General features: G+C 41.2%; 1 protein-coding gene across 1 annotated transcript; it reads left to right on the plus strand.

The window, feature by feature from the left end:
• Positions 1-359: 359 nt before the first annotated feature.
• Positions 360-13,453, plus strand: LOC117965623 (galactose-specific lectin nattectin-like). The gene is made up of 6 exons (XM_059008359.1): positions 360-699; positions 2,381-2,455; positions 3,970-4,094; positions 7,438-7,578; positions 9,628-9,739; positions 12,233-13,453. The coding sequence occupies exons 2-6, from the start codon at positions 2,398-2,400 to the stop codon at positions 12,304-12,306; spliced, it is 510 nt and encodes a 169-aa protein (XP_058864342.1). The 5' UTR covers positions 360-699; positions 2,381-2,397; the 3' UTR covers positions 12,307-13,453.
• Positions 13,454-25,654: the final 12,201 nt, after the last annotated feature.

Below are 25,654 nucleotides of genomic sequence, written 5' to 3' on the forward strand. Positions count from 1 at the left end.
CCTTTCAAACTATAACAATGAGTATTGCATTACTGTGCTGTATCCTTGTATTATTCTCCAGATTGAGGCTGTACACATTTATTAACCACTGGAAACTCATTTTCAGAGTCATTGACTTTTCAGATGTACGAACAACCTCCATTCTCAAGGTGTTCAGAACTATGAGGTTCTACTCTATTTGCAGAATTAACAGTACATTTAGACTTTTGCGCTTAACAAAGTGTAAGTTATCATAACAATATAGGTAAAGAGAAAATTAAAATAACAGGTAGATGCCACTTAAAAAAGTGCTCCAAAAAATGACAAAATAGACTGTCCTCAAATGAGGACCATGGCACAGACATGGCAAACTTTGAACCCTTGGTTAATTCCTTTAGGAACTAGTAGTATCATGAATACAAAAAATGCAAAGTGCCCCAGTTGTGTAGCTAACATGACTACCAACAGGAAAAGTTGTGTATTCTGGTACAAACTACAAGAAAACAAAGTCGAGCCAACAAACATTTCAGCTGTTGCATTTTCAGTGGTTTACCTTATTTGGAAGTGTTCAAAAAGTCTTGAGATGGTGGGTGGAGTTTTTTTCATGAATAGGCAGTTTGAAAGTTCCTCATTGATTAGGGTATAAAAAGGCTGGCTTGGAGGCAGCCATGATCTGCTGTCGAGAATCACACTGAAAGAACGTCGGACGGCCCACCCCAGGTAAGAAATACTGTACTGATATTGAAACGTTGGTATCTCCTATGGTTTTACCGCCAGTATTTTATAAGAGATTGGTCTTCAATGGGGAATCAGAAAAATAACAGCAGATTAATACCGAAGCACCTTTACGAGCGTCCCGTTCAAATTTCAAAATTTAACTCTTCAAATTTCTTTATTTACCCAGCTCCCTGGAGATATACATCTCAAATTTCAAGGGGGTCCTGGCAAGAGAACAAGGCAAGAAATAATGTTAAAAAATCAATAGCAAAAGAGACATTCAAAACAGGACAAAAATAGATAATACAATAATAATGCAAAAAAAACATTAATACAATTAAAAGCATAAAAAGTAAAACAATTACAATTTACTTGATCCTGATCACAGTCGATATTTACAGGATTTGCGACCCTGAGTTTAGGAACTGTTGACAGTTGCCTTGAGTTAACAGCATCAATTAATTAGCGCATGTTGCCAAGCAATTGTAAGCAGGGTGGAGCTCACCCAGGTGATGAAGGTGAGTCTTAAAAGAGTTTGTTATAACAGGGAGTCATTTGAATTGATAGAGAAAAGCGTCCATGTTTTGATTGCATTCCTTTTGCAATTATTGTTGAGGATTTCCAGTATATATTTTGACAAATGCATTTGTATAATCTGTCAAAGGCATTTGCAAAGTCTCAGTTGTGCATTTGTATTTAGATGCAACTGAAGTGCATGCATCTATTTGTATTTGCATTTGCGTTGGTAAGATTTGCAGGTATTTGCGTTTGTAGTTAAATGCACTTGAACTCCACTGTGGCTCCAGTCGGAATCGATTCAGTTCCTTCAACATGCCTTCGTAAAACATTCATTTTAGTCTAGTTGTTTTTTGTTGAGATTCAACAAAACTGAGTTTCTTAACCTAGTTTAGTACCAAAGATCATTTTTTAAATGAAAATCCATGTGTGCTATGTGGTTCTTTCAAAACTGCACATGTGAGACCTGTGTAGTGAGAGGTGCAGGACAGGCAAGATTTATAGCATTATTATGTCAGCTACAATATCTTTAACCCTTTGCAGATGGCCCATTATAATTCTGATTGAAAATATACAGTAGAGTGCAAATTTATTAGAATTATATATGTATATAGGAGGCTGTGTGGTCCAGTGGTTAAAGAAAAGGGCTTATAACCAGGAGGTCCCTGGTTCAAATCCCACCTCAGCCACTGACTCATTGTGTGACCCTGAGCAAGTCACTTAACCTCCTTGTGCTCCATCTTTCGGGTGAGACGTATTTGTAAGTGACTCTGCAGCTGATGCACAGTTCACACACCCTAGTCTCTGTAAGTCGCCTTGGATAAAGGCGTCTGCTAAATAAACAAATAATAATAATATTTAGAACTACATACAAGTACAAAGCTTGTCTGAAATCATATCAAAATTGGCACAACCCCCCCCCCCCCCCCCCCCCAAGAAATTTACAAAATATTAACCTTAGTGAAATAGTGACAGTAGAAACTTCAGGGATGACACCCAATGGAAACACCAATAGAGATCCTTTTTTTTATTTGGTGCAGCGTGACGTTGGGGTGAAAGTTGAACTCTGCTCAACATAGCCATAATATTTAGGTTTGCAAAATATGATCTGGAAGTACTGAAACCAAACGTCAATAACCTTTGATTTAATTTCCACTTTTCTCCCCAGCCCTGTGAAGAAGCAAAATGAAGGCTGCTTTTCTTCTTTCTCTGCTTTGCAGTTTGACACTCACTTTGGCTTTCGGTAAGCAAAGAGTTACCAGACTTTCAGAGTGAAAAAAAACAGGACACTTATTTGTTTTCTTTAATTCATTACTGCCGTACCAACTCTGGAGCAGTTAATTATAAAGTTACATTTTATTTTGTTATTATTATTATTATTATTATTATTATTATTATTATTATTATTATTATAACTGTATAAAATAACACATTCATAATTAATAACATCGGGTGGATTTATTGCAGCTCATAACATTTAATTATTTTCCTACTACTGTCATCAGGCTACAGAAAACAGACCTTTTTATATATATATATATACTTCAATGGAAAGATTCCACGCATTCTAAATACGGTTGAGCTAGAGGGATATAATCCCTGATATATGCCTTTAGAATCTTTGTAACCGCATCACAAAAACAAACCAAACAAGATCACTCCATCAGCTATTAACAAAATGTTGTTTCAAGTAAATTTCAACCTTTTTAAATAAGGTGTCAATTGAGGAATGGCTAAATCAAAACATCCAGGAAAATACAAGCACCTCTGAGATGTCTACAGTCACTGTATTTAATACAGAGAGAAGTACTGTCGGACAAACAAAAAACCTACCATCAGCACAAGTACAAGCAGTGCTAGACATGGGAGCATTACCCAACACTGACTTAATTGAACTGAAATAGAAAGAACTGAATAAAATACCAGAAAACAAAGCTTGGGTAATCAGTGTTTTTCAAGACTGGTTAAAGGAAAATAATACAAACACAAACTTTGAGGAAAAATACTTGCCAGAGTTTAAATTTTTGCAACTGTCAAAAATAAAGGGACAACAGAATATATATATAGGACATATTTGTTAATGTGGATTGAAGGAGGAGAAGCATTGGCAGCAGATTCTAAGCAATTCCCCAAACACGATCTTTATAACCAGAGAAAGAAAGATGAATTGTTGTGGTGGGAACAATTCAACTGTCTTCGGCAGTTGATGAGCAAAAGATAAAATTCTCTCGGGTGTGTTTCATAGGCGTCATTTCAGAATGATCCGGGGGTGGGGGCAAAGTTGTGTCAAATAGCACCACTGTCCCAAATAGCATCATGAATGAGAGAACACAGGGCTTTGTCAACACTGTTCTTTTTCTTCAAATAAATTATACAGCATGTGTAATGCAGGTATTTTTAAAAGCACGGCATTGGTTTATAACAATCCCTAAAATGAGTTTCCACTATGTCTCATTTTATGCTAATAATGTGTCTTGGTGGGGGGGGGGGGGTCAAAAAGCGGAAAAAATAATGGAAAATAATATAGACCTATGACAAATCTGGGGATGCAAGCCAAGGTCTGTGGGGGGCAACTGCACCCCCACCCCCAGCCACATACCAGATGATGCGATGATGCGTTTGAACCCTCAATCCAGCCAAATCAACAGAATCCTGAGAGCGTAAAACTACAGCCTTATAACCCAATCCTTTCTGCAAGACCCCTGAAATAAGGAGGTAGACTTTTAAAATAACACAAACATTGTTTTTCTCTTTTAGTCTGTGGACCTCTCCCAAAAGAGAAATTTGAGACGTGTGACAGCAAAGGATTGAGCAACTGCACCAAAATCGGACGCTCGTGTTACCAGTACTTCCGAGGGCCTCTGCCTTTTTATTGTGCCAATGTAAGAATCTTGATTCTGTGTGTCTGTCTGTCTGTCTGTCCCTGCAGTCAGCAAATACTACAGTACAGCTTAAGTGTCTGCAAATTTGTTTTAACCCAGTTTATTTCCCAGCATTATTATTATTAATAGCGATGTAGAGTAGCCAGTGGTTTCATGAAAATTCAAACGTTGAGAAGCACTGCTGTGCTTAATTAGCTTTAAATGTCATTTTGTTATTTTTATTTATTTTTAAAGTTATGCTTCTCCTTAGTATTTAACAGTGTTCTGCTCCAGTCGTTCTCAATGGTTCTGGGTTCTGTTGCTTCTCCAATATCAAGTTCTTATTTGAAATCTGCCTTTACCCAGCTTTAAGCTGCTTTCAGCTTGTCTGGACAATCCTATCTGCGCTATACAAACCTCATCCCCACCCTTCCATATCTCTCTCTCTCTATTTTATATATATATACAGTATATATATATATATATATATATATATATATATACATATATATATATATATATATAGAGAGAGAGAGAGAGAGAGAGAGAGAGAGAGAGAGAGATGTGTGTGTGTGTGTGTGTGTGTGTGTGTATGTTAAGGTAAAAGTTCAAATCTAGTAAATCTTTAGTTTTACCGGTGACTGTCAACATATAACAAGTAATGTGGTAAACGGCTGGAATTCTCAAGAAAGCTATTGCTTGATTAATCCACTGCTGGATGAAGGCATCCCCAAGATTCTTCCACAAAAGCTTGTCTGCTGTGTCCCTCATCCACGTTGCTTTTTTATTATTGTTTTTTGCAGTGTCTGTCCTGTCATGTTGTATATATCTTGTGGGTTTGTTCTCTGCAAATTCGATTAGTCTGTTGCCCCTCTTGTTCCTGTCGCCATGTCCAACTATGCTGACCGAATTCTCGTCCTCTATTTTGGCGTTGAAGTCACTGATGATGAACTTATATGGTTCTTCCCATTTTTGTGTAATTTTTGTACTTCATAAAAATCTTCAACTTCATCCGAATAGCTTGTTGTTGGTGCATATACTTGGATGACCTGAAGTTCATACTTCCTTGAAACTTTGACTATCAGTCTTGTGGACCTCTCTGATGAGCTGTCAATCTCTACTACGTTATTCTTGATTCTCTTATGGACAATGAATCCAACGCCTCCTGTTCGTCTATCTGTAGTGCCTCGGTAGAAGAGAAGATGTTCTACTAGTCCTTAGTCTTTTCACCGTACTTCGTTTAGTCCTACTATGTCCCACTTGATTCTTCCAAGTTCTTCCAACTCTTGAAGTCTTGCTTCACCTCAAAGAGAGCTGCAGTTGTACGTGGCCAGGGTCAGTGTTCTGTGGCAGCCTAAAATCGTGGTTCTTAGCACCATCTGCCTTCATGCCTAACTGGCCACTGCTTTGGTCGGTGGCAATCCAGCCTCCGGGGAATGAGGGCCATGTTTTTGTCTGTGCTTTCATCATGGGGTGGTTGGCCATAACTCACCACACTGGCCAGGCAGGTTGGTGAGTGCTGAGTATGTTACTCAAGCTTTCACAGCATGGTTGAACCTGCCAGAGTCAGTTGACCCCACTGTACTTCATCTTGAGAACTCGTTGCCACCCTCCTGCCACTTTGAGTCAGTGGAAGTTGGACTTTAGGAGGGATTATATAGAAGACATCACACTTTATGGGATGGTTCAATGCTATGGAACTAATGCTGTCAGGAAACAAAAGGAATGTGAACTTATTTTCAAACTAGGCACTTTGGAGCCATTTGGAATGAACATTCTATTCTGAGGTCATCATCATCATCATCATCATCATCAACATTCTGGAATTTTGTTTAAAAGACTACTTGTTTGTTTTTTATCAACTTCTTAAAGCACTGTTTTTTAGTTTTTTTGTATTCAGCCGATGAAGGACTTGTAGTCCGAAACGTCCTGATAATTGATTATTCTACCTTCTACCTTCTACCTGATTATAAGTATCTGAAATATCCTTTTCTCGGTTTTCTTTTTTCTTATTGATCATTTTGGTACACAGCACTTTTTCTCAAACTATATATATATAGGATCTATGCAGGGTCTTGGTGGTGCCATACACCTTGCACTTCTTAATAATCGTCTTGACCGTGCTCCAAGGGATATTCAAGGCCTTTGTTATTTTTTTATACCCATCCCCTGATCTGTGCCGTTCAACAACTTTGTCCCGGAGTTCTTTTGAAAGTGCCTTGGTGTTCATGCTTGAAACTTTGCTTTGAAATGCACTACCCAGCAGAGGGAACCTACAGGAACTGCTGAATTTATCCTGAAACCATGTGAATCACTACAATTTAACACAGGTGTAGGCCAGTTAACTTGGTGTGTGATTTTGAAGGCGATTGGTTACACCTGAGCTAATTTAGGACTGATATTACAAGGTGGGTGTACACTTATCCAACCAAGCTATTTCAGTTTTTATTTTTAATTAATGTTCTACAAATTTCTAGAATATTTTTTTCACTTGGAAGTTGTGGGGTAGGATGTGTAGATAAATGAAAAAAAAACGATTTTAATGCATTTTAATTCCAGGCTATAAGGCAACAAAAGTTTTGAAAGGGGGTGAGCCAGCAATTATTCTATTTATATTATATGTTTCTGAAAATATAATATATGTGTGGTTAAAGTCAAGGGCTTGTAATCCCACCTCAGCCACTGACTCACGGTGTGACCCTGAGCAAATCACTTTGACACGTAAAACCAAGGTCCTATTGTAAACGACTCTGCAGCAGCAGTTGTGATGCATAGTTCACCCCCTAGTCCCTGTAAGTATCTCTGTATGAAATTGTCTGCTAAATCAGCTAATAATAATAATAATAATAATAATAATAATAATAATAATATATGTATAGAGTAGTGTGCATATTTATTAGAACACCCCATTGCTTATGTAGTTTTGATGTGTTGTGCAGAAATCAAACCAAAGCCCTGGTAAATTGTCAAAATAGACAAATCATTGACTGTGTGATTATATTGATGACTTTAATAAGCCATACATGCAATTCATTTCAAATGGGAAGAGAAAAGGAACACAGAGCCACAAGTGGTAAAATGCAGGAGACTTTTTAGAGGTTGTTTAAGATGCCTAATTAAAGCAGAAAGTGGTTTAACACGGCTTGAGTCTTCTTTACACCAGAGATTTTGAGACAGTGCATAGATACAACACCAAAAAGATGAAAAAGCTGTTATTGATGCTAAGAGTGGTCATACTAAATGTTTGCATTACAGACACTTTCAGACATAGCTGTGTTTTTATTTCTGAATTAGTTTCATGTAATATGAATTTGCCAAAATGTTTTGGGAAGCTCAGTTCCTCTGTTTTTTCTTCTATCTGTAGGAGTTTTGCAGAAATCGAGGGTGTGGAGGACACCTGGCTTCAATCCACAGTTCAAGGGAGAACAACTTGGTCTTTAATCTTGTGCGGCGAGGGAACCCCTCGAACCCGAGAGGCTGGATCGGGGGGCTCAGGTTTCCCAAGGTAAAGGTCACGGAAACCCAAACTGGGCTCACTCCTGCCCGTTCTAAAAAAACAACAAAATACAAATCCCAAGACTTACTTCAACAGCAGTCAAAACTGTGATAGGACAATGGGCCACTAAAACTAACTGTAACTAGCAGAGTAATTCCACAAATCCTTTTTCACTTCTGTCAGCTACAGAGATCTCTGGGATGGAAATAAGACTCCTGTTGCATAGCAGTTTCACCCATTCCAGGTTTTTCTATGAGCTTCATTAGCTCTATAGGTAGCAAGCTCAGGTGTGTCTTATTAAACTCATAGTGAAACCAGGAATGCATCAAACTGCTATGCAACGGGAGTCTTCTTTCCATCCCTGCTTTGTAATTGCAATTTAATATCACTAGACTAGACTGGACTGGGATTACATTTTAACTGCAGTTAGACTGGACTGGGATTACATTGTAACTGCAGTTAGACTGGACTGGGATTACATTGTAACTGCAGTTAGACTGGACTGGGATTAGATTGCCTCCACCTCTAGGTCTCAATTTTAAAAGTTTTTAAAAGAAATATGATATAGCACACTCATGTTTTTCTTTTTCATTTTTCAGCTTTAGGGTAAATGAAGCTCCCTGTTTCAATGCCTTATCCTGATGGAAATAAGACTCTAATTACATAGCAGTTTGATCCCTTCCTGGTTTCACTATGAGTTTAACAAGACACACCTGAGCTTGTTACCTGTACGCACTTGAGCTAATCAAGCTCATAATAAAACCTGGAATGGGTGTAACTGCTATGCAGTAGGAGTCTTTAGCCCCTTTCACACAGACAAGTTATGACGGCTCAGAACCGGCAGTTATGCGGCATTTTGGTCTGTGTGAATTGCCTTTACCATCACAGAGCCGTCATATTTTATGCCGTCACTGAAGCGTCACAACTCCTGTGTGAAAGGCTAAGCCGGCACTGAAGCACTATAGTGGCGGTGGATTAAAATCCCAGTTGACTGCATTAAAATACAATGGCTGATTAAAAACGACCAGGAAGTACAGAAACCAAAACAGTGGATGGGCAGGTGAAGCTGAATGCTATGGCACTCAGCGTATTTATTAAATAATTAAACAAAAACAACAGATTTAAAACAAAACCAAAAGGCATGTTGGCCAAACAAATAAACAGCAACAAGTATATTTTAAATATAGCCATTGTTTTTTCGCTCGCTCTCCCATGTTCACCCGTACTCTCCTCTGTACACTCAACCCCCCGCAGCACGGACAGCTGCAGGTTCTTATACTCTGGCCGAGGGGTTAACTAGCTGTTAATTATCTTATTACCCCTCGGCCACAGTCTGCACGCGTTTGGTAAGGATGCGTGACTGTCAGCTAGTTAAATAATCAGTAGCTGATCAGCCACGCATCCTCACGGGTTTTTAAATATACAAACAATAAGAAATACGCGGCGCTGTTATCCGCACCGCAAACAATAATACAAATAATAATAAATAAATATATAGGGGCGGGACACTCCGCCACAGAAGCCCAGAGCTGTGAACGCTCCAAAAAAGAAAAGGCAGCCCAGGGCCGGCATAGATTGAGGCCACCGTTTCGATGAAGCCCTGCAATCCTGGACCAGGGCCAGCCTTTACAGATGTAAATTATGTGATCAGTCATGAGTTTGTCTTGTGACTGTCAGTCATTGTGTACAGCCTGATAGTCATTTGCAATCTGAGTGAAGTATCCGTTACAAAAATAAATATTTATATCTGTCAACACTAAATACCTTTGTGTTCTTAAGAGAATAATGTGATTGTGGGTGCGGGTAAGCTCGGACTGTCACCCTTTTACACACCATAACAGTAAGTCAAAATAGTCAATATGTTTTTGTTTTTTTAATATATACCACAAAATTGCTACTGTGCTGCATTGAAAAAAAAAAAATTAATAAGGAACATCTGCTACAAAAGGATTACTGTATGTCCCGGTAGCGCTTCCATTCTGAGTGCAGGCTGTCGTTCCTTAAAAAAAAAAAAAACAGTTAGCCACATTTGATTTGTCTTTTCTCTTCTTTTCTCAGACTAACCTCTTCATATGGTCTGATGGGACAAAATGGGATTATAATTACTGGGCATCAAACCAGCCTGACAACTGGCAAAGCAACGAGGATTGTGTTCATTTCACCGAATACAGTGAGTGTCTTTCTGAAGCCAGGCGCCCCCTGGTGTCTGTCCTTTTATGTCGCAGTTTAAAGTGACTTTCAAGATTCTAAAGTCCTGTTGGCTTCTAGAGGGCATCCACAACTACTGAATACGCAATAGTGCTGAATTTCGAATTACTAAAAGAAGCTTAATAAAGTTAATGACAAACGTTTCCACCAGAAGTCTTTCTCAGCCTCTTCAGTGTAAATTCAGTGGCAGATGTTTCCACTAGAAGTCTCTCAGTGTCTTCAGTGTAAATTCAATAGCAAACGTTTCCACCAGAAGTCTTTCTCTTCTTCTGCAGTGTAAATTCAATGACAAATGTTTCCACTAGAAGTCTTTCTCATTGTATTTAGTATAAATTCAGTGACAAACATTTCTACTAGAAGTCTTTCTCAGTATCTTCAATGTAATTTCAATGGCAAATGTTTTGACTAGAAGTCTTTCTCATTGTTTTCAGTGTAATTTCAATGAGAAACGACTAGAAGTGTTTCTCAGTGTCTTCAAATGTTCCGGTATTGAATGTAGATTCGTTTTTCTAAAAGCCTTCAGAGGCCATATAAATAATTTTAGTGGGTCTATGATGCTTACAATACTTTATTCGAAGTTAGCCACACTGACCTCTTGTGGACTGAAGCAGAGATGGAAATAATACTCCCATTGCATAGCGGTTTGATCCATTCCTGGTTTCACTAAGAGTTTAATAAGACACACCTGAGCTTGTGACCTATACACACTGTGGCTAATCAAGCTCATGTGAAACTGGCCATAGAAAATATATATAAGGAATTATATGATCCATATATTTCATACACCAAAATGGGCCGCTTTTTGTAGTATGAAAATATGAATAATAAAATTCCTTAAATATATTTAAAATATACTTTCTTTCTATATGGGTGTGATGCAATAGAAGTCTTATTTCCATCCCTGCACAGCACCACATAGAATATTATAATATACCATATTTAGGGATGTAAAAAAATCGCTTATTTCATGGTCTTAAAATAGGTCATTCAAGATATCTCACAATTAAACATAATATTTATTAAAGCAGAAAAATAACTTTTTGATCATTTTCTCTTTAGTGTTATTATACAACAAATGTTCCTAAATACTTGAAGGCTTACCTGAAAACAATAAATGCAAAATTGTAAAATATTTCAGATTTTATATCCACCTTTTAAAGGCATTCTGTTTTCACCATCAGTGAATTATCAAACAAAATAAAAAACATAAATGCATGTAAAAATAACAATAGACATGTGAAATGTCCCCTTGGACTGGACAGAGCAAATCTTTAGCAGAAATATTTCAGATTTTTGATGCAGCTGGTGTCTTTTTCATTGAAGACGTTTTAAAGAAATCGTGCAGCTCTGTGCAGTGTATGTTCAATCATTTACTGGAAGGAAGCAAACTAAACCGGCTGCCAGGTTCCTAGAAGCAGTCTAACAGGTAGTGTATAAGGCAAGCGTTTCCTGTATTTATTTTTAAGTGATATCATTTTATTATATGTACACTATTCTTTTGGAAATGGGAATTTTCACAGGGAACAACATATTACATGGAAATCATGATATCTGTGACAACGGTGAAACAAATACAGCCTTAATCATATTCTATAGGTATTGGGCAGTTTGATTTAACCAGTATTTCAAATGAGTTGTGAAAAGATTTCTTCAGTAACTTGTCCCAGAGCTAGCTGTGCTTTGACTTGTTCCAGAGCTAGCTGTGCTTTGACTTGTTCCAGAGCTAGCTGTGCTTTGACTTGTTCCAGAGCTAGCTGTGCTTTGACTTGTCCCAGAGCTAGCTGTGCTTTGACTTGTCCCAGAGCTAGCTGTGCTTTGACTTGTCCCAGAGCTAGCTGTGCTTTGACTTGTTCCAGAGCTAGCTGTGCTTTGACTTGTTCCAGAGCTAGCTGTGCTTTGACTTGTTCCAGAGCTAGCTGTGCTTTGACTTGTTCCAGAGCTAGCTGAGCTTTGACTTGTCCCAGAGCTAGCTGTGCTTTGACTTGTCCCAGAGCTAGCTGTGCTTTGACTTGTTCCAGAGCTAGCTGTGCTTTGACTTGTTCCAGAGCTAGCTGTGCTTTGACTTGTTCCAGAGCTAGCTGTGCTTTGACTTGTTCCAGAGCTAGCTGTGCTTTGACTTGTTCCAGAGCTAGCTGTGCTTTGACTTGTTCCAGAGCTAGCTGTGCTTTGACTTGTTCCAGAGCTAGCTGTGCTTTGACTTGTTCCAGAGCTAGCTGTGCTTTGACTTGTTCCAGAGCTAGCTGTGCTTTGACTTGTTCAAGAGCTAGCTGTGCTTTGACTTGTCCCAGAGCTAGCTGTGCTTTGACTTGTTCCAGAGCTAGCTGTGCTTTGACTTGTCCCAGAGCTAGCTGTGCTTTGACTTGTCCCAGAGCTAGCTGTGCTTTGACTTGTTCCAGAGCTAGCTGTGCTTTGACTTGTTCAAGAGCTAGCTGTGCTTTGACTTGTTCCCCTGCAGATGCCTCACGCTGGAACGACCTGAGCTGCACTACTCCGCAGGGTTTCGTCTGCAAATTTCACCATCGAGGCTGAAGACAAGAGGGGCGACTGAGGATGATAACAGCGCTTTTACCGTTTCTGCTTGTTGGATCTAAATAAATAAATAGTCCTGCAGTGGTAGAATAGGAGGAGTAAGAATACACCACGTTATCGATGAGTCACGATACTTTCTTTACATGATACAGTAGTGTGCACATTTATCAGGTAAGGCTCTGTGAAACCAACCGTAATGCTAATCAGAATGTGTGAAACCAGCCATAATGCACCCATAATATGTGAAACCAGCCCTAATGCTAATCAGAATGTGTGAAACCAGCCGATGCTAATCAGAATGTGTGAAACCAGCCCTAGATTACAATGTTTAATTCAGAGCTTCAAGACACTCAAAACCACCAGTAGCTGAAATATTCATCTGCTTGACTTAAAGGTTTTGCCCTACATTGTAAAATCAGTTTCAAAGATCACTAGGCTATTAACAACGACAGGGTGACTGCAGCCCAAGTTATCAGCCTTAAATGGCTGCATGGCCTTACAATGGAACGGAACTGAACTGAACAAATCGGATACGACTGGATTTAGATTCATATTTCATTCAACCGTTAAACCCTGTTTTATATTATATTTCATTACCGCAATCTGTCTTCATTTACTCGATTTTATTTATTATATATTTTTTTTCTTTTACAAACATGATATATAGAGAATAATGCACAGGGTAGTGTGTGATATGAGAATGCCCACCCGAGGGGCGGGATGTTACATTAACCCAGAGGGCGAAGGCCGTGGGGGCATTCAATTCTCATTTATCTCACACTATCCCATGCATTGTTTTTTATAATCTCTGCTGAGCAATTTGTTTTCCGAGGATTTATAATGTTTTTTGTCTTAGCATTCTCTAATTCTGGTTGGCTCAGAAAAGCTATAACAACATTTTAAAAAAAGCAATCCAGTATATTAAAAAATACTTTATTGGTTAAACCCCCCGTCACATTTCAGCTTGGATGAAGGCAATGCTAAATTGAAACACTTAGTTTTTTAATGTTCTTTTTGTATCCAATAAATTGTCATTTGCGGGGGTTTCCTTTCCTTTCTTTCGAAGCGGCACGTTTCAGACCTGTGCACTGTAGCTAACCATGTCATGTACTCGTGTATGTATGTATGTGTGTGTGTGTGTGTGGGGTTCTACACTGTATCGCAGTTTGGACTTGCAAAGCCTATTATGCAATAAAGCTTTTTAAAGCATCTCAAATCATTGTGTGCCTGAATTTTTCAACCAGAATTTCTTAAAAGAAAGAACAGGGTTTGTATACCTTGACAGGCAAAAGCACTGAAATCAAAAGAAGGTGATCCTGCCCCCCCACCCCCCTATTAAAATACATGGTGCTAACTAAATCATTCTAGTGCAGGGATGGTAATAAGACTCCTGTTGCACAGCAGTTTCACCCATTCCAGGTTTTACTAGGAGCTTGATCAGCCTCCGTGTGTACAGGCAGCAAACTCAGGTGTGTCGTATTAAACTCATAGTGAAATAAGGAATGGATCAAACTGCTGTGATATGCTGTAATCTTTTTTTCCATCCCTGCATTGTAACTAGTTTATTATCACTAGACTATAAGTAACTGTATAATGTGATATCTTGTAACAATTGTAAGTCACCCTGGATAAGGGCATCTGCTAAGAAATAAATAATAATAATAATAACTGCAGTTAGACTGGACTGTGCTAGAATTACATTACAGGGATGGCAAAAAAAACTCATTTTGCACAATAGTTTAATTCCAGGTTTCACTACCAGCTTGATTCAACAGGAAAAGCCAGCAGGTCTCAATAACCCCAACCTGACCCCCCTCTCACCCTCACTGAGAAAAACACCTAAGCTTTATACTTACAAGTCCCCACATTGCTTCTCCCCAGGACAGACCTTGCCTACTTACACCAGCTACAATAAACTCTTAAGAAAACTCTCATGTAAATATCTGAAGCCCTGCACCTGTAAATAATGTTTGTTTCATTCTAATTGTATATTATTTTGAATTACAGTTTTACAGGGATGCGGTTAACATGTGCAGAATGTGGCCGGCTCTTAACTGATTAATTGATGATAAGTTACGCCCAGTCCCATGGTATGAAAGAGGAGCTGGAAGACCACTCCATGGTTAGTTTAGGGCAGAATGTCTTCTGGTTTTCATTCCAGCTGAGCACTCAGTTACTTAATTGAACTAATAATTTGTTTAATTAGACCTTTTTAATTGTTTTCAGCTCTTAAATAGTTGCAGATTTAAAGTTACCTATAAAAACTTATAACATGAAAACAATTAAACAGGTCTAATTAAGCAAATTATTAGTTCAATTAAGGGCTCGATTAAGTACAGTAATTGAGGGCTCAGCTGGAACAAAAACCATAAGACACAGGGGTCCCCCAGGACGAGGGTTTAGGGAAAGGACTGGGAGCAGTAGGTTGTGCTCCCTGCTCTCTGCCTCTGCACTGTGATAGCACAGCTGTGTTTTTGATTTGAAACAGAAGTCTTATTTGCATCCCTGCATTGTAACTGCAATTTAATATCAGTAGACTACACTGTACTGGAACTACATTGTAACTGCAGTCAGACCTCAATTAGATTGCAGAGATGACAAGAAAACTCCTATTGCATAGCAGTTCCATCCACTCCAGGTTTTACTACAAGCTTGATTAGCCCCAGTGTATATGAATGAGGAGCTGGGATAAAGCTCCCTGGTTAGTTGAGGGAGAGGACTGGGAGCAGCTGAGCTGCAATCTTCCACCTCCGTATCGTCATTCCTACCGCCAGTCAGACGCGGCGGCAACGCTACCCTTTCACACCATCAAACACTTATTATATTCAAACAAAAGTGCAGTAACAAGTGTAAGCAATGGGGAGTTCATTCTGAATAATGCTTACAAACTTTTATATCACTCCAACATACAAGGTAATTTACCTTGTATGCTGAAATAGGTGACACTGCTGTGCAATAGGAGTCTTATTTCCATCCCTGCACTGTAATTCCAGTACACCCTAACTGCAGTTACAATGTAATTCCAGTACACCCTAACTGCAGTTACAATGTAATTCAGTACACCCTAACTGCATTTACAGTGTAATTCAGTCCAGTCTAACTGCAGTTACAATGTAATTCAGTCCACCCTAACTGCAGTTACATTGTAATTCAGTACAGTCTAACTGCAGTTACAATGCAATTCAGTACAGTCTAACTGCAGTTACAATGTAATTCACTACAGTCTAACTGAAGTTACAATGTAATTCAGTACAGTCTAGCTGCAGTTACAATGTAATTCAGTACAGTCTAACTGCAGTTACAATGCAATTCAGTACAGTCTAACTGCAGTTACAATGTAATTCACTACAGTCTAACTGAAGTTACAATGTAATTCAGTACAGTCTAGCTGCAGTTACAATGCAATTCAGTACAGTCTAACTGCAGTTACAATGCAATTCAGTACAGTCTAACTGCAGTTACAATGTAATTCACTACAGTCTAACTGAAGTTACAATGTAATTCAGTACAGTCTAGCTGCAGTTACAATGTAATTCCAGTACAGTATAGAGCAGGGATCTCCAACCCTGGTCCTGGAGATCCCCTATCCAGCAGGGTTTATAGGTGTCTTTACATCAACTGAGAGATTGGTTGAAACGAAAACCAGCCGCCCCAGTAGCTCTCCAGGACCAGGGTTGGAGACCCCTGGTCTAGTCTAATGATATTAAATTGCAGTTACAATGCAGGGATGAAAATAAGACTCCCATTGCACAGCACTTTGATCCATTCCAGGTTTTACTATGAGCTTAATAAAAAAAAGTGTCTTGAAAACCAAAACAGTTTCAAACCTACGATGTCAAGGCAAGTTTCTCGCTAAATTCACACTCGGATTTTATTATAATTTATGTGTAAAGTACATATAAATAACTTAAAATGTATTTTTAAACAAGAATTCTAGTAGTTGATTAATGAAAGATACGTGGACTAGCTGACACCGGTGTATTATTCTACAGTGCATTTTAACAATTGTGCTTCATCTCTGCAATATACAGTAATATAATAATAACAACTAACATGATAAAATGGCATGTCTATACACACATTGTGCTGCTTATGTTTTATTAGTAGCCTATTATTCGGACAGTTTCCTACAAAACGGCATGTCTTGCCATTTAAGGACCAGCAAGACATCGAATCGACGTAACGAAACTGCAGTTTTCTCTTTCTCAGAGAGTTTCTGAATGGTGGTTGCAGTCTGCAGCACAACACTAGACCACGCTGTTTACGCTTGTTTGATTTACATTAAAAATGACGTCTTACAATTTAATTTACAGAGGTTTCAAAACGCACTAATGCCGTTTGCCATTGACTCGCCTGCTTGTTCAGAAACACCTAGCAGCGGATGTGATGTCACACTAAAGAGGCGCATTGGCCTCAGGTGCTTCCTAGTTCCCTTGCAGTCCCGGGGCATTCTGGGAATTATAGTCCTACAAACCCTCTCGCACTACAATTTGTCTCCTCCCCCTTCTCTGCCACACAATCTATATGCAGCATCAGAAGTTCTATTAGGTTAGAAATCAGAGCAGCGCTTGTAGGATGCTCAGTCCAACATTACAACATGGAGTTTAACACAGTGTAGTGCATATACTGTTTGACTACTGCAACTCCCTCCTGGCTGGCCTCCCTGCGTCCGCCACCCGTCCGCTCCAGCTCATCCAGAACTCCGCTGCTCGCCTGGTGTTCTCTCTGCCTTGCTTCTCCCACGCAACTCCACTGCACAGCTCACTCCACTGGCTCCCGATCACCGCTCGCATCCAGTTCAAGACTCTTGTACTCGCCTACAGATGCCTTGACCAGACTGCACCCAGCTACCTCCAGACCCTCATCTCTCCCTACACCCCCACTCAACCTCTCCACTACTCCAGAAGACTGGCTCTACCTCCTCTACGCTCCCCTGCCTCCAGAGCCCGCTCCTTCTCCACCCTTGCCCCGCAGTGGTGGAATGACCTTCCTACAGATGTCAGGGCTGCCCAGTCCCTGACCACCTTCCGGCGCCTCCTCAAGACTCACCTCTTCAGACAACACCTGTAGAAACTCCTCTTTTCCATCTGGACACTTATCACTCTTCCTTAAATGCACTTTTTTTTAAATGCACTCTTATCTGCTCCCTATTTTAATGCATTTAGCCCTGCACTTTAGAGTACTGTAATCTGTCAAGTGTCATTTCATCTGTAGTATTTTGTATTTAATTATATCCTGATATAACTATCACTGACACTGTTATCTGCTCCGTTATTGAATCGCATTTTGTCATATACTTGTACTTGCTAGAACCAAAGTGATTGTATTTTATCTTGCTCTTAACTGTATTAATACTTGTACTGTGATTCTTGAAATGTATTTTTGTTTACGACTGTAAGTCGCCCTGGATAAGGGCGTCAGCTAAGAAACAAATAATAATAATATTTGGAGTAGTGGTTAGGGGGGCTCTAGACTCTTGACCGGAGGGTCGTGGGTTCAAATCCCAGGTGGAGACACTGCTGATGCTGTACCCTTGAGCAAGGTACTCCAGATTGCTCCAGTAAAAAAAAAAAAAAAAACTGTATAAATGGGTCCCCACTGCAGCTGCACTGTACTACCATTGCCCCCTTAGTGACAACAGTGAGCTATTTAGACTGTGCTGTAGTTAATGGATCCCAGATCTACAGTACAGTGCAGTTAATGGATATCAGATCCCTAGTACAGTACAGTTAATGTTGTAGCTTGCAGTACTGATATGTATGATTTGATGAGTATGATTTAGAGTAAAATGTGGGACCCAATAGAACATGAAGGAGTGGTGTTAGCTACACCCTTCACATATACAGTCACCTCCAAAATTATTGGCACCCTTGATAAAGATGAGCAAAAAAGACTCTATAAAATAAATAATACCAGTACTGAGCTACAATGTAATTTTCCAACATGTGGAATATATTTTACTTTATTAATGATTCAATGGAATCAACCAAAATTACACATTTCTCATGTCATAAATTTATTTCCAAAACATGTGTCACAATTATTGGCACCCTTGTTTTCAGTACTTTGTGCACCCTCCCCTTGCAAGGATAATGACTTCTATGTTTAATGAGATTGGAGAACACATTGGGAGGGATCTTAGACCATTCCTCCATACAGAATCTTTCCAGATCCTTGATATACTTCGGTCTGCACTTATGGACTGCCCTCTTCTTGCTTCAAGTAATTTTAAATTAACTACATTTGGTAACAGTGTAAGGTGGTGTTTGAATTAGCTGAGTTAGTGTGTGATTAGTACCAGGTGAGTGGTTAAATTGATTAGAAGTTGATTTGCTATTTGATTGGTTTCCACACAGTTTAGTTGGTTCTTTTGCCATGCAGTTGTAACATTTAATCAAGCAGCCTATTTCGGCGCCAGCAAGAAGCGCCAGCAAACCGAAGAGCCTCCACCCCACTGCTCCTACTGTGCCTTTTGTCTTGCCTGTCCTGCTATGACTGTCTCTCACATCCCTGTTCTGTCCTCTCGTCCTCGTCCTCGTCCTCTGCCCTCTCTCCGCTGCTGCTCCTCCAACCCCTCTAACCTCATCCCTCTGCCTCTCCCCCCCTCCCGCACACTCTCTGGTGCACTCTGGAACTGTCACTCTTCTGCTAACAAAGCTGATTTCATATCTGCCTTTGCCTCCCACCTCTCTCTCGATTTCCTTGCTCTCACTGAAACCTGGCTGTCCCCTGATAACACTGTAACTCCTGCTGACCTGTCCTCTCTCTACGTCCTGTCCCATACCCCGTGTCTCACTGGACGGGGAGGTGGGACTGGTCTTCTCCTCTCTCCCTCCTTACTCTTTTCTGTCCCCTCCGATCTCTCCTCACACTCTGTCAATACCTTTGAATTTCATGCAGTCCAACTAACCTCTCCCTGTCAACTCCTGCTCATTGTACTGTACTGCCCCCCTGGGCCTCTCGCTCACTTTCTGGATGAACTCGACTATCTACTCTCCTCCCTCCCCTCTCTGTCTACCCCGACTGTCCTGTTGGGTGACTTCAACATCCATCTCTCCAACCCCAGCCACTCTGCTGGATTCCTCCCTCTCCTTCACTCCTTCCACTTCTGTCTCTCTCCGTCCCCTCCTACCCACAAAGCTGGCCGTCAACTGGACCTCACCTTCTCCAGGGCCTGCTGCCCCTCCACCCTCTCTGTCACCCCCCTGGACCTCTCTGATCACTATTTCATCTCTTTTTCTCTGTCTCTCCCCTCTCTCCCTGCTCCTCCTACCCCCACTGTCACCTCTCGCTGTAACCTCCGCTCTCTCTCCCCCTCTGTCCTTGCCTCCACTGCTCTCTCTCACCTCCCTCCTATCGACTCCTTTTCACAACTCTCCGTAGACTCTGCTACCTCCACCCTCTTCTCCTCCCTCACCTCCTCCCTCGACTCCCTCTGTCCCCTCACCTACCAACCTGCTCGCCCCTCCCCTCCCCATCCCTGGCTCTCTTCTGCGCTCCGCAAGAATCACACTGTAGTCTGCTGAAAAGAAATGGAAGAGAACCAAACTCCCTGCTGCCCTAGACCTTTACCGCACTCTCCTCTCCTCCTTCTCCTCTACTCTCTCCTCTGCTAAATGTATTTATTTCCAATCTGTAATCCAAGCCTCCACTAACAACCCACGTAAACTATTCTCTACCTTCTCCTCCCTCCTAAACCCTCCCCCCTCCTCTCTCCTCTATCTCCCGATGACTTTGCCTCCTTCTTCTCTTCTAAAATCTCAGATATCCGCAAACTCTTTAACACCTCTCCCTCCCCCGCGCCCCCTCCTGCTCCAACCCCTACACCCACTGCATCCCCTACTAACTCACCCTCTTTCTCCACCTTCTTGCCCCTCTCAGACTCTCCTCCCTGCTCCAGGGTCACAAACCCACCACATGTGCCCTGGACCCCCTCCCCACTCACCTCTTTCAAGCTGCTGCTTCTGCTCTACTTCCCTTCATCTCCTCCCTTCTCAACACCTCTCTACTTTCTGGTCTCTTTCCCTCTGCCTTCAAAAAAGCCTCTATCACTCCCATCCTCAAAAAACCTACCCTCGACCCCACCTCCCTCCAGAGCTACTGTCCTGTCTCCCTCCTACCCTTCCTCTCCAAAACCCTCGAGCGGACTATACACCGCCAGCTCTCTGCTTTCTTGTCCAACCACTCTCTGCTCGACCCTCTCCAATCTGGCTTCCGCTCTGCTCACTCCACTGAAAACGCCCTCCTGTCTGTCACCAACTCACTTAAGTGTGCCCGAGCTGCCTCTCTCTCCTCTGTCCTAATTCTCCTCGACCTCTCTGCTGCCTTTGACACTGTTGATCACTCTATTCTACTATCATCTCTCGCTGACCTGGGGATCTCTGGCACTGCTCTGGCCTGGTTCTCCTCCTACCTCTCCAACCGCACTTACCAGGTAACCTGGCGTGGAGCAACCTCCACACCTCACCCTCTCTTAACAGGAGTCCCCCAAGGTTCAGTCTTGGGTCCTCTCCTGTTCTCTCTCTACACCCGCTCCCTGGGCCCCCTCATCACATCCTATGGTTTCTCATACCATTTCTATGCAGAGGATGCTCAGATTTTCCTCTCCTTCCCGACCTCTGACTCCACCATCTCCTCCCGTATCTCTACCTGTCTGTCTGCTATTTCCTCCTGGATGCACTCGCATCACCTCAAACTCAACCTCTCTAAATCTGACCTCCTTTTCTTCCCCTCCTCCTCCCCCTCCTCTGATCTCTCTATCTCTGTTCCTCTGGAATCTACCACACTCTCTCCCTCTTCCTCCGCTAAGAACCTTGGAGTCACCCTGGACCCCTGCCTCTCTTATTCCCAGCACATCTCCACTCTGGCACGCACTTGCCGATTCTTCCTGAGCAACATCCGAAGAATCCGACCCTTCCTCACCAACTACGCCACCCAGCTCCTGGTCCAGGCCTTGGTACTCTCCCGCCTAGACTACTGCAACTCCCTCCTGGCTGGCCTCCCTGTGTCCGCCACCCGTCCGCTCCAGCTCATCCAGAACTCCGCTGCCCGCCTGGTGTTCACTCTGCCTCGCTTCTCCCACGCAACTCCACTACTCCGCTCACTCCACTGGCTACCGATCACCGCTCGCATCCAGTTCAAGACTCTTGTACTAGCCTACAGATGCCTTGACCAGACTGCATCCAGCTACCTCCAGACCCTCATCTCTCCCTACACCCCCACTCGACCTCTCCGCTCCGCCTGCACTAGAAGACTGGCTCTACCACCGCTACGCTCCCCTGCCTCCAAAGCCCGCTCCTTCTCCACCCTTGCTCCGCAGTGGTGGAATGACCTTCCTACAGATGTCAGGACTGCCCAGTCCCTGACCACATTCCGACGCCTCCTTAAGACTCACCTCTTCAAACAGCACCTGTAGAACTCCTCTGTTTTTCCCCTGGGACACTATCACCCTTCCTTAAATGCGCTTTATTTGCTCTTATCTGCCCCCTATTTTACTGCATTTAATCCTGTACTTCAGAGTACTGTAATCTGCCAAGTGTTTAATCTTTAGTATTTTGTATTTAATCATATCTTGATGTAACTATCACTGTCACTGTTATCTGCTGTATTATTGAATTGTATTGTATTGTCACACTTGTACTTGCTTGAACCAAAGTCATTGTATTTATCTTGCTCTTATTGTATTACTTGTACTGTAACACTTGAAATGTATTTGCTTACGATTGTAAGTCGCCCTCGATAAGGGCGTCTGCTAAGAAACAAATAATAATAATAATAATAATAATAATAATAATAATAATTGAAACCAACGGCGCCAACTTTTCAAAATGATTGGGGTGCTAATCTCAAAACATACAAACATAACTTAACACATAACTCAACCCCCCCCCCCCTGGTAACAGAAAAGGAATGCAACATTTCTCACCTTTATATTTATGTCAAGGAGAATGTGTTCCTTCGCACAGCGCTTCTGCTGATGAAGTCGTTTACAACATCTACAAGGGCCACTGGAACTGACTGTCCGTGAATATGGAGCACCGCAATGCTTTTCAGTCTTGCTTGGGTCATTGTAGACCTAAGAAAATTTTTTAGGCGACATAGTGCAGAGAAAGACCTCTCGCTGGTGCAGGTTGTGACTGGTATTGTTAGAACTAGTCGAATTAGTTTAAACAGCTCGGGAAACATAATGCAAAGTGTAGGATCCGCCTTAAAGAATGACACAATGTATTGTAAATTTCTCATGCCGCTGAAGGTCTGGTGGGCTTGCACAATGTCCAACATCATATCGCGTTGGGAAGTTAATACAGCACTGTCAACATCGCTTCCATAGAACTGAATCTCCTGAATCTTCCCCAATCACAAATTTCTCGACTTGCAGTAATAAATGTAGGCTTTCTTGGTCAAAGCCAGCCAATGCATTGTCAAAAACTTCAAAATATTGGCATCTGTAGAAATCTTCTGCAGTGCTAAATGTGTGTTGCTCTCCACGAGCTGATTCTAACCGCTTTGGTACTCTGCGTTTCCGGGGCAGGACTGGTCCTTCATGCTCAGATTATTTGCCAGTTCTTTTATGTTTGACCAGAATGTATCGAAACTGCTCCTCAGATACTGAATGGTGGTTTTCAAGTGTTCAATAACTGAAGATGCTTGCTGGAGGCTCAGAGTACTGGCTTGCAAAGCTGTATTTGCAGCGTCAACATGAGAGAATAACTTCAAAAGCAGATGCAGCATGAAGGACATAGCAAACGTCTCCAGTCTTGAACAAAATCCATTAGCTTTGGCACCAACTTCAGTGCGATCTTGCTCAGCAGTCATCTGAAAAAATTCCAGTAACTCCCTGTAATTATCGGTAATTGATTTTAAGCTTGCTGCATGCAGGGTCCATCTAGTGGGTGCAAATGGTCGCAGGTTGTGTGTATCCGATTGTTTCAGATTTTTAAATATTGCTAATCGTTTTGGAGATGCGCTTACAAAATTAATCAGTTCCCTGATTTCATTGAGCACATCCCTACAGTTTGGTACATTTACAACACAGTCCTGAACAACCAAACTTAGGGAGTGAGCCAAACAATGTACAAAGGTCGCGCAACGTTCAATTTCACGGACTTTAGCCTGCACTCCAATTCTTATGCCCGAGACATTACTAGCCCCATCAAAGCACTGTCCCCTACACCTTTTTAAATCCAAGCCACACCTTGTTAATACATCTTTGACAATGTTGAACAGTTATTATTATTATTATTATTATTATTTATTTATTAGCAGACGCCCTTATCCAGGGCGACTTACAATTGTTACAAGATATCACATTATACATTATTTCACATTATACAGATATCACATTATTTTTACATACAATTACCCATTTATACAGTTGGGTTTTTACTGGAGCAATCTAGGTAAAGTACCTTGCTCAAGGGTATAACACTGGGGAGTGTCCCCCACTGGGGATTGAACCCACAACCCTCCGGTCAAGAGTCCAGAGCCCTAACCACTACTCCACAGTGCTGCCCAGTTCTTCTGCTGTTGTTTAAGCTGTCTCGTAGAACCCTATAAAGTCTTCGTGAATATCCAAGCTCTCACTGACCCAACGAATACAAACAGAAACTTGTTCATGGGTGCTTATGTCTGCAGTTTCATCAATCATAATAGAAAAAAACTCACAGATCTGAATGTTCTTAAGCACCTTTTTCAGCACATCCTGATACATTATCATAAGCATTTCGTTTGTCACTTCATGTGACAGCCATTTGAAGTTAGTTCGCTGCATCCATTGATTTATTTCAGGAACATCTTCACCCCTTAACTGAAGCAAATTCAAAAAATTAGATCTGTCATCAGTATGACCACGTATGGCCTGGCCCTGCTGAGCAAGATACAATAGTGATGTGAATGCTTTTTTTAACACCAGGCGTGCAACATGCATTTCGTTTTTCTTGGCCTCACTTAACATTGGACACACATTTTGCGTGGTAGTTATTTTGCTAGAAGCCTCACGGTGGCAGTCAGATTTTTCACGCTTTCGAAACCTTTCTAATGCGTGATGCCATCCATTAAATCCATCCTCAATAAATGCAGATTCAGCTCTTGTAGAGATCTGTATTAAACACCTATCTTTTGCATCTTGACAAATTTTGCAAAACACCTTTCCATCATCAAATTTGAGCCACGTGAAATTTGATATCCACTTTTGTTGAAATGTTCGGCCTTTCTTCGGTTTTGCTCCGGTGCATATGCTGGCTTTCTCATTATCGTTTAGCTCATTAGCAGATCGCTTTGTGTTGTCGTCAGTTGTCAAATTAAACACAGATACCGGTGTTTCTTTTTTTTCTTTTGAGTTTGTTTTCCTTATTACGAATTTACGAAAACATTAGCTACACTCCAAAGTTAAATTCATTCGTTGACGATGCGTTTTGAGCAGACACGTTTTTAGCAGACAAATCAATTGTAAACAACAGAGGGGTGTTTATAACTAAGGACCTCAATTTTAAGTTGTAGAAAATGGATTGACTGCTATATAAATACTTATAATTTTTTTAAAGTAATATCAGTCAAATGGTTTGTGTTCTGTTTTTGTGACTGAATTAATGAACAACCAATTACTATTCATACAGTGAAATTGAACACCCCTCTCGGGAAATCGAAGAGTCCGGGTTCTACTATAGGTCATCACTGACATTATATAAGGAGAGGAATAAAAAAAAACAACCAATCGCTGAACCACAATTTATTCAAATGACAGTTAACCCCTCCCCGAAGGTCCTGCACAATCTGCGGGAGTACACAGAAAAGTGCTTGTATTCACATGATTTTTCGTCCAATTGTACATAGTTGCTATTTTAGGTTTATTAAATTTTTGTGTGTTTTCGTGGGGTGTTTAGTAACACTTGTATAAATAATTTTTGGGGGTGCTCGAGCACACACAGCACCCACGGAGCTGGCGCCAGTGATTGAAACCACAGGTTTTCAATGGGGTTCAAGTCCGGAGACTCAGCTGGCCATTGCAAAATGTTGATTTTGTGGTCAATTAACCATTTCTGTGTGGATTTTGCTGTGTGCTTGGGGTCATTGTCTTGCTGGAAGATCCACTTGCGGCCAAGTTTCAGCCTCCTGGCAGTGGCAACCAGGTTTTTGGCTAAAATGTCCTGGTTCTGGGTAGAGTTCATGATGCCATTGACCTTAACAAGGGCCCCAGGACCAGTGAAAGCAAAACAGCCCCATAACATCAAAGATCCACCACCATATTTTACAGTAGGTATGAGGTTCTTTTCCGCACACGCATCCTTCTTTCGACCCCAAAACCACCGCTGGTGTGCATGGCAAAAGAGCTCTATTTTTGTCTCATCTG

The sequence above is a fragment of the Acipenser ruthenus genome, chromosome 36, assembly GCF_902713425.1.
Source record: "Acipenser ruthenus chromosome 36, fAciRut3.2 maternal haplotype, whole genome shotgun sequence".
Lineage (NCBI taxonomy): Eukaryota > Metazoa > Chordata > Actinopteri > Acipenseriformes > Acipenseridae > Acipenser > Acipenser ruthenus.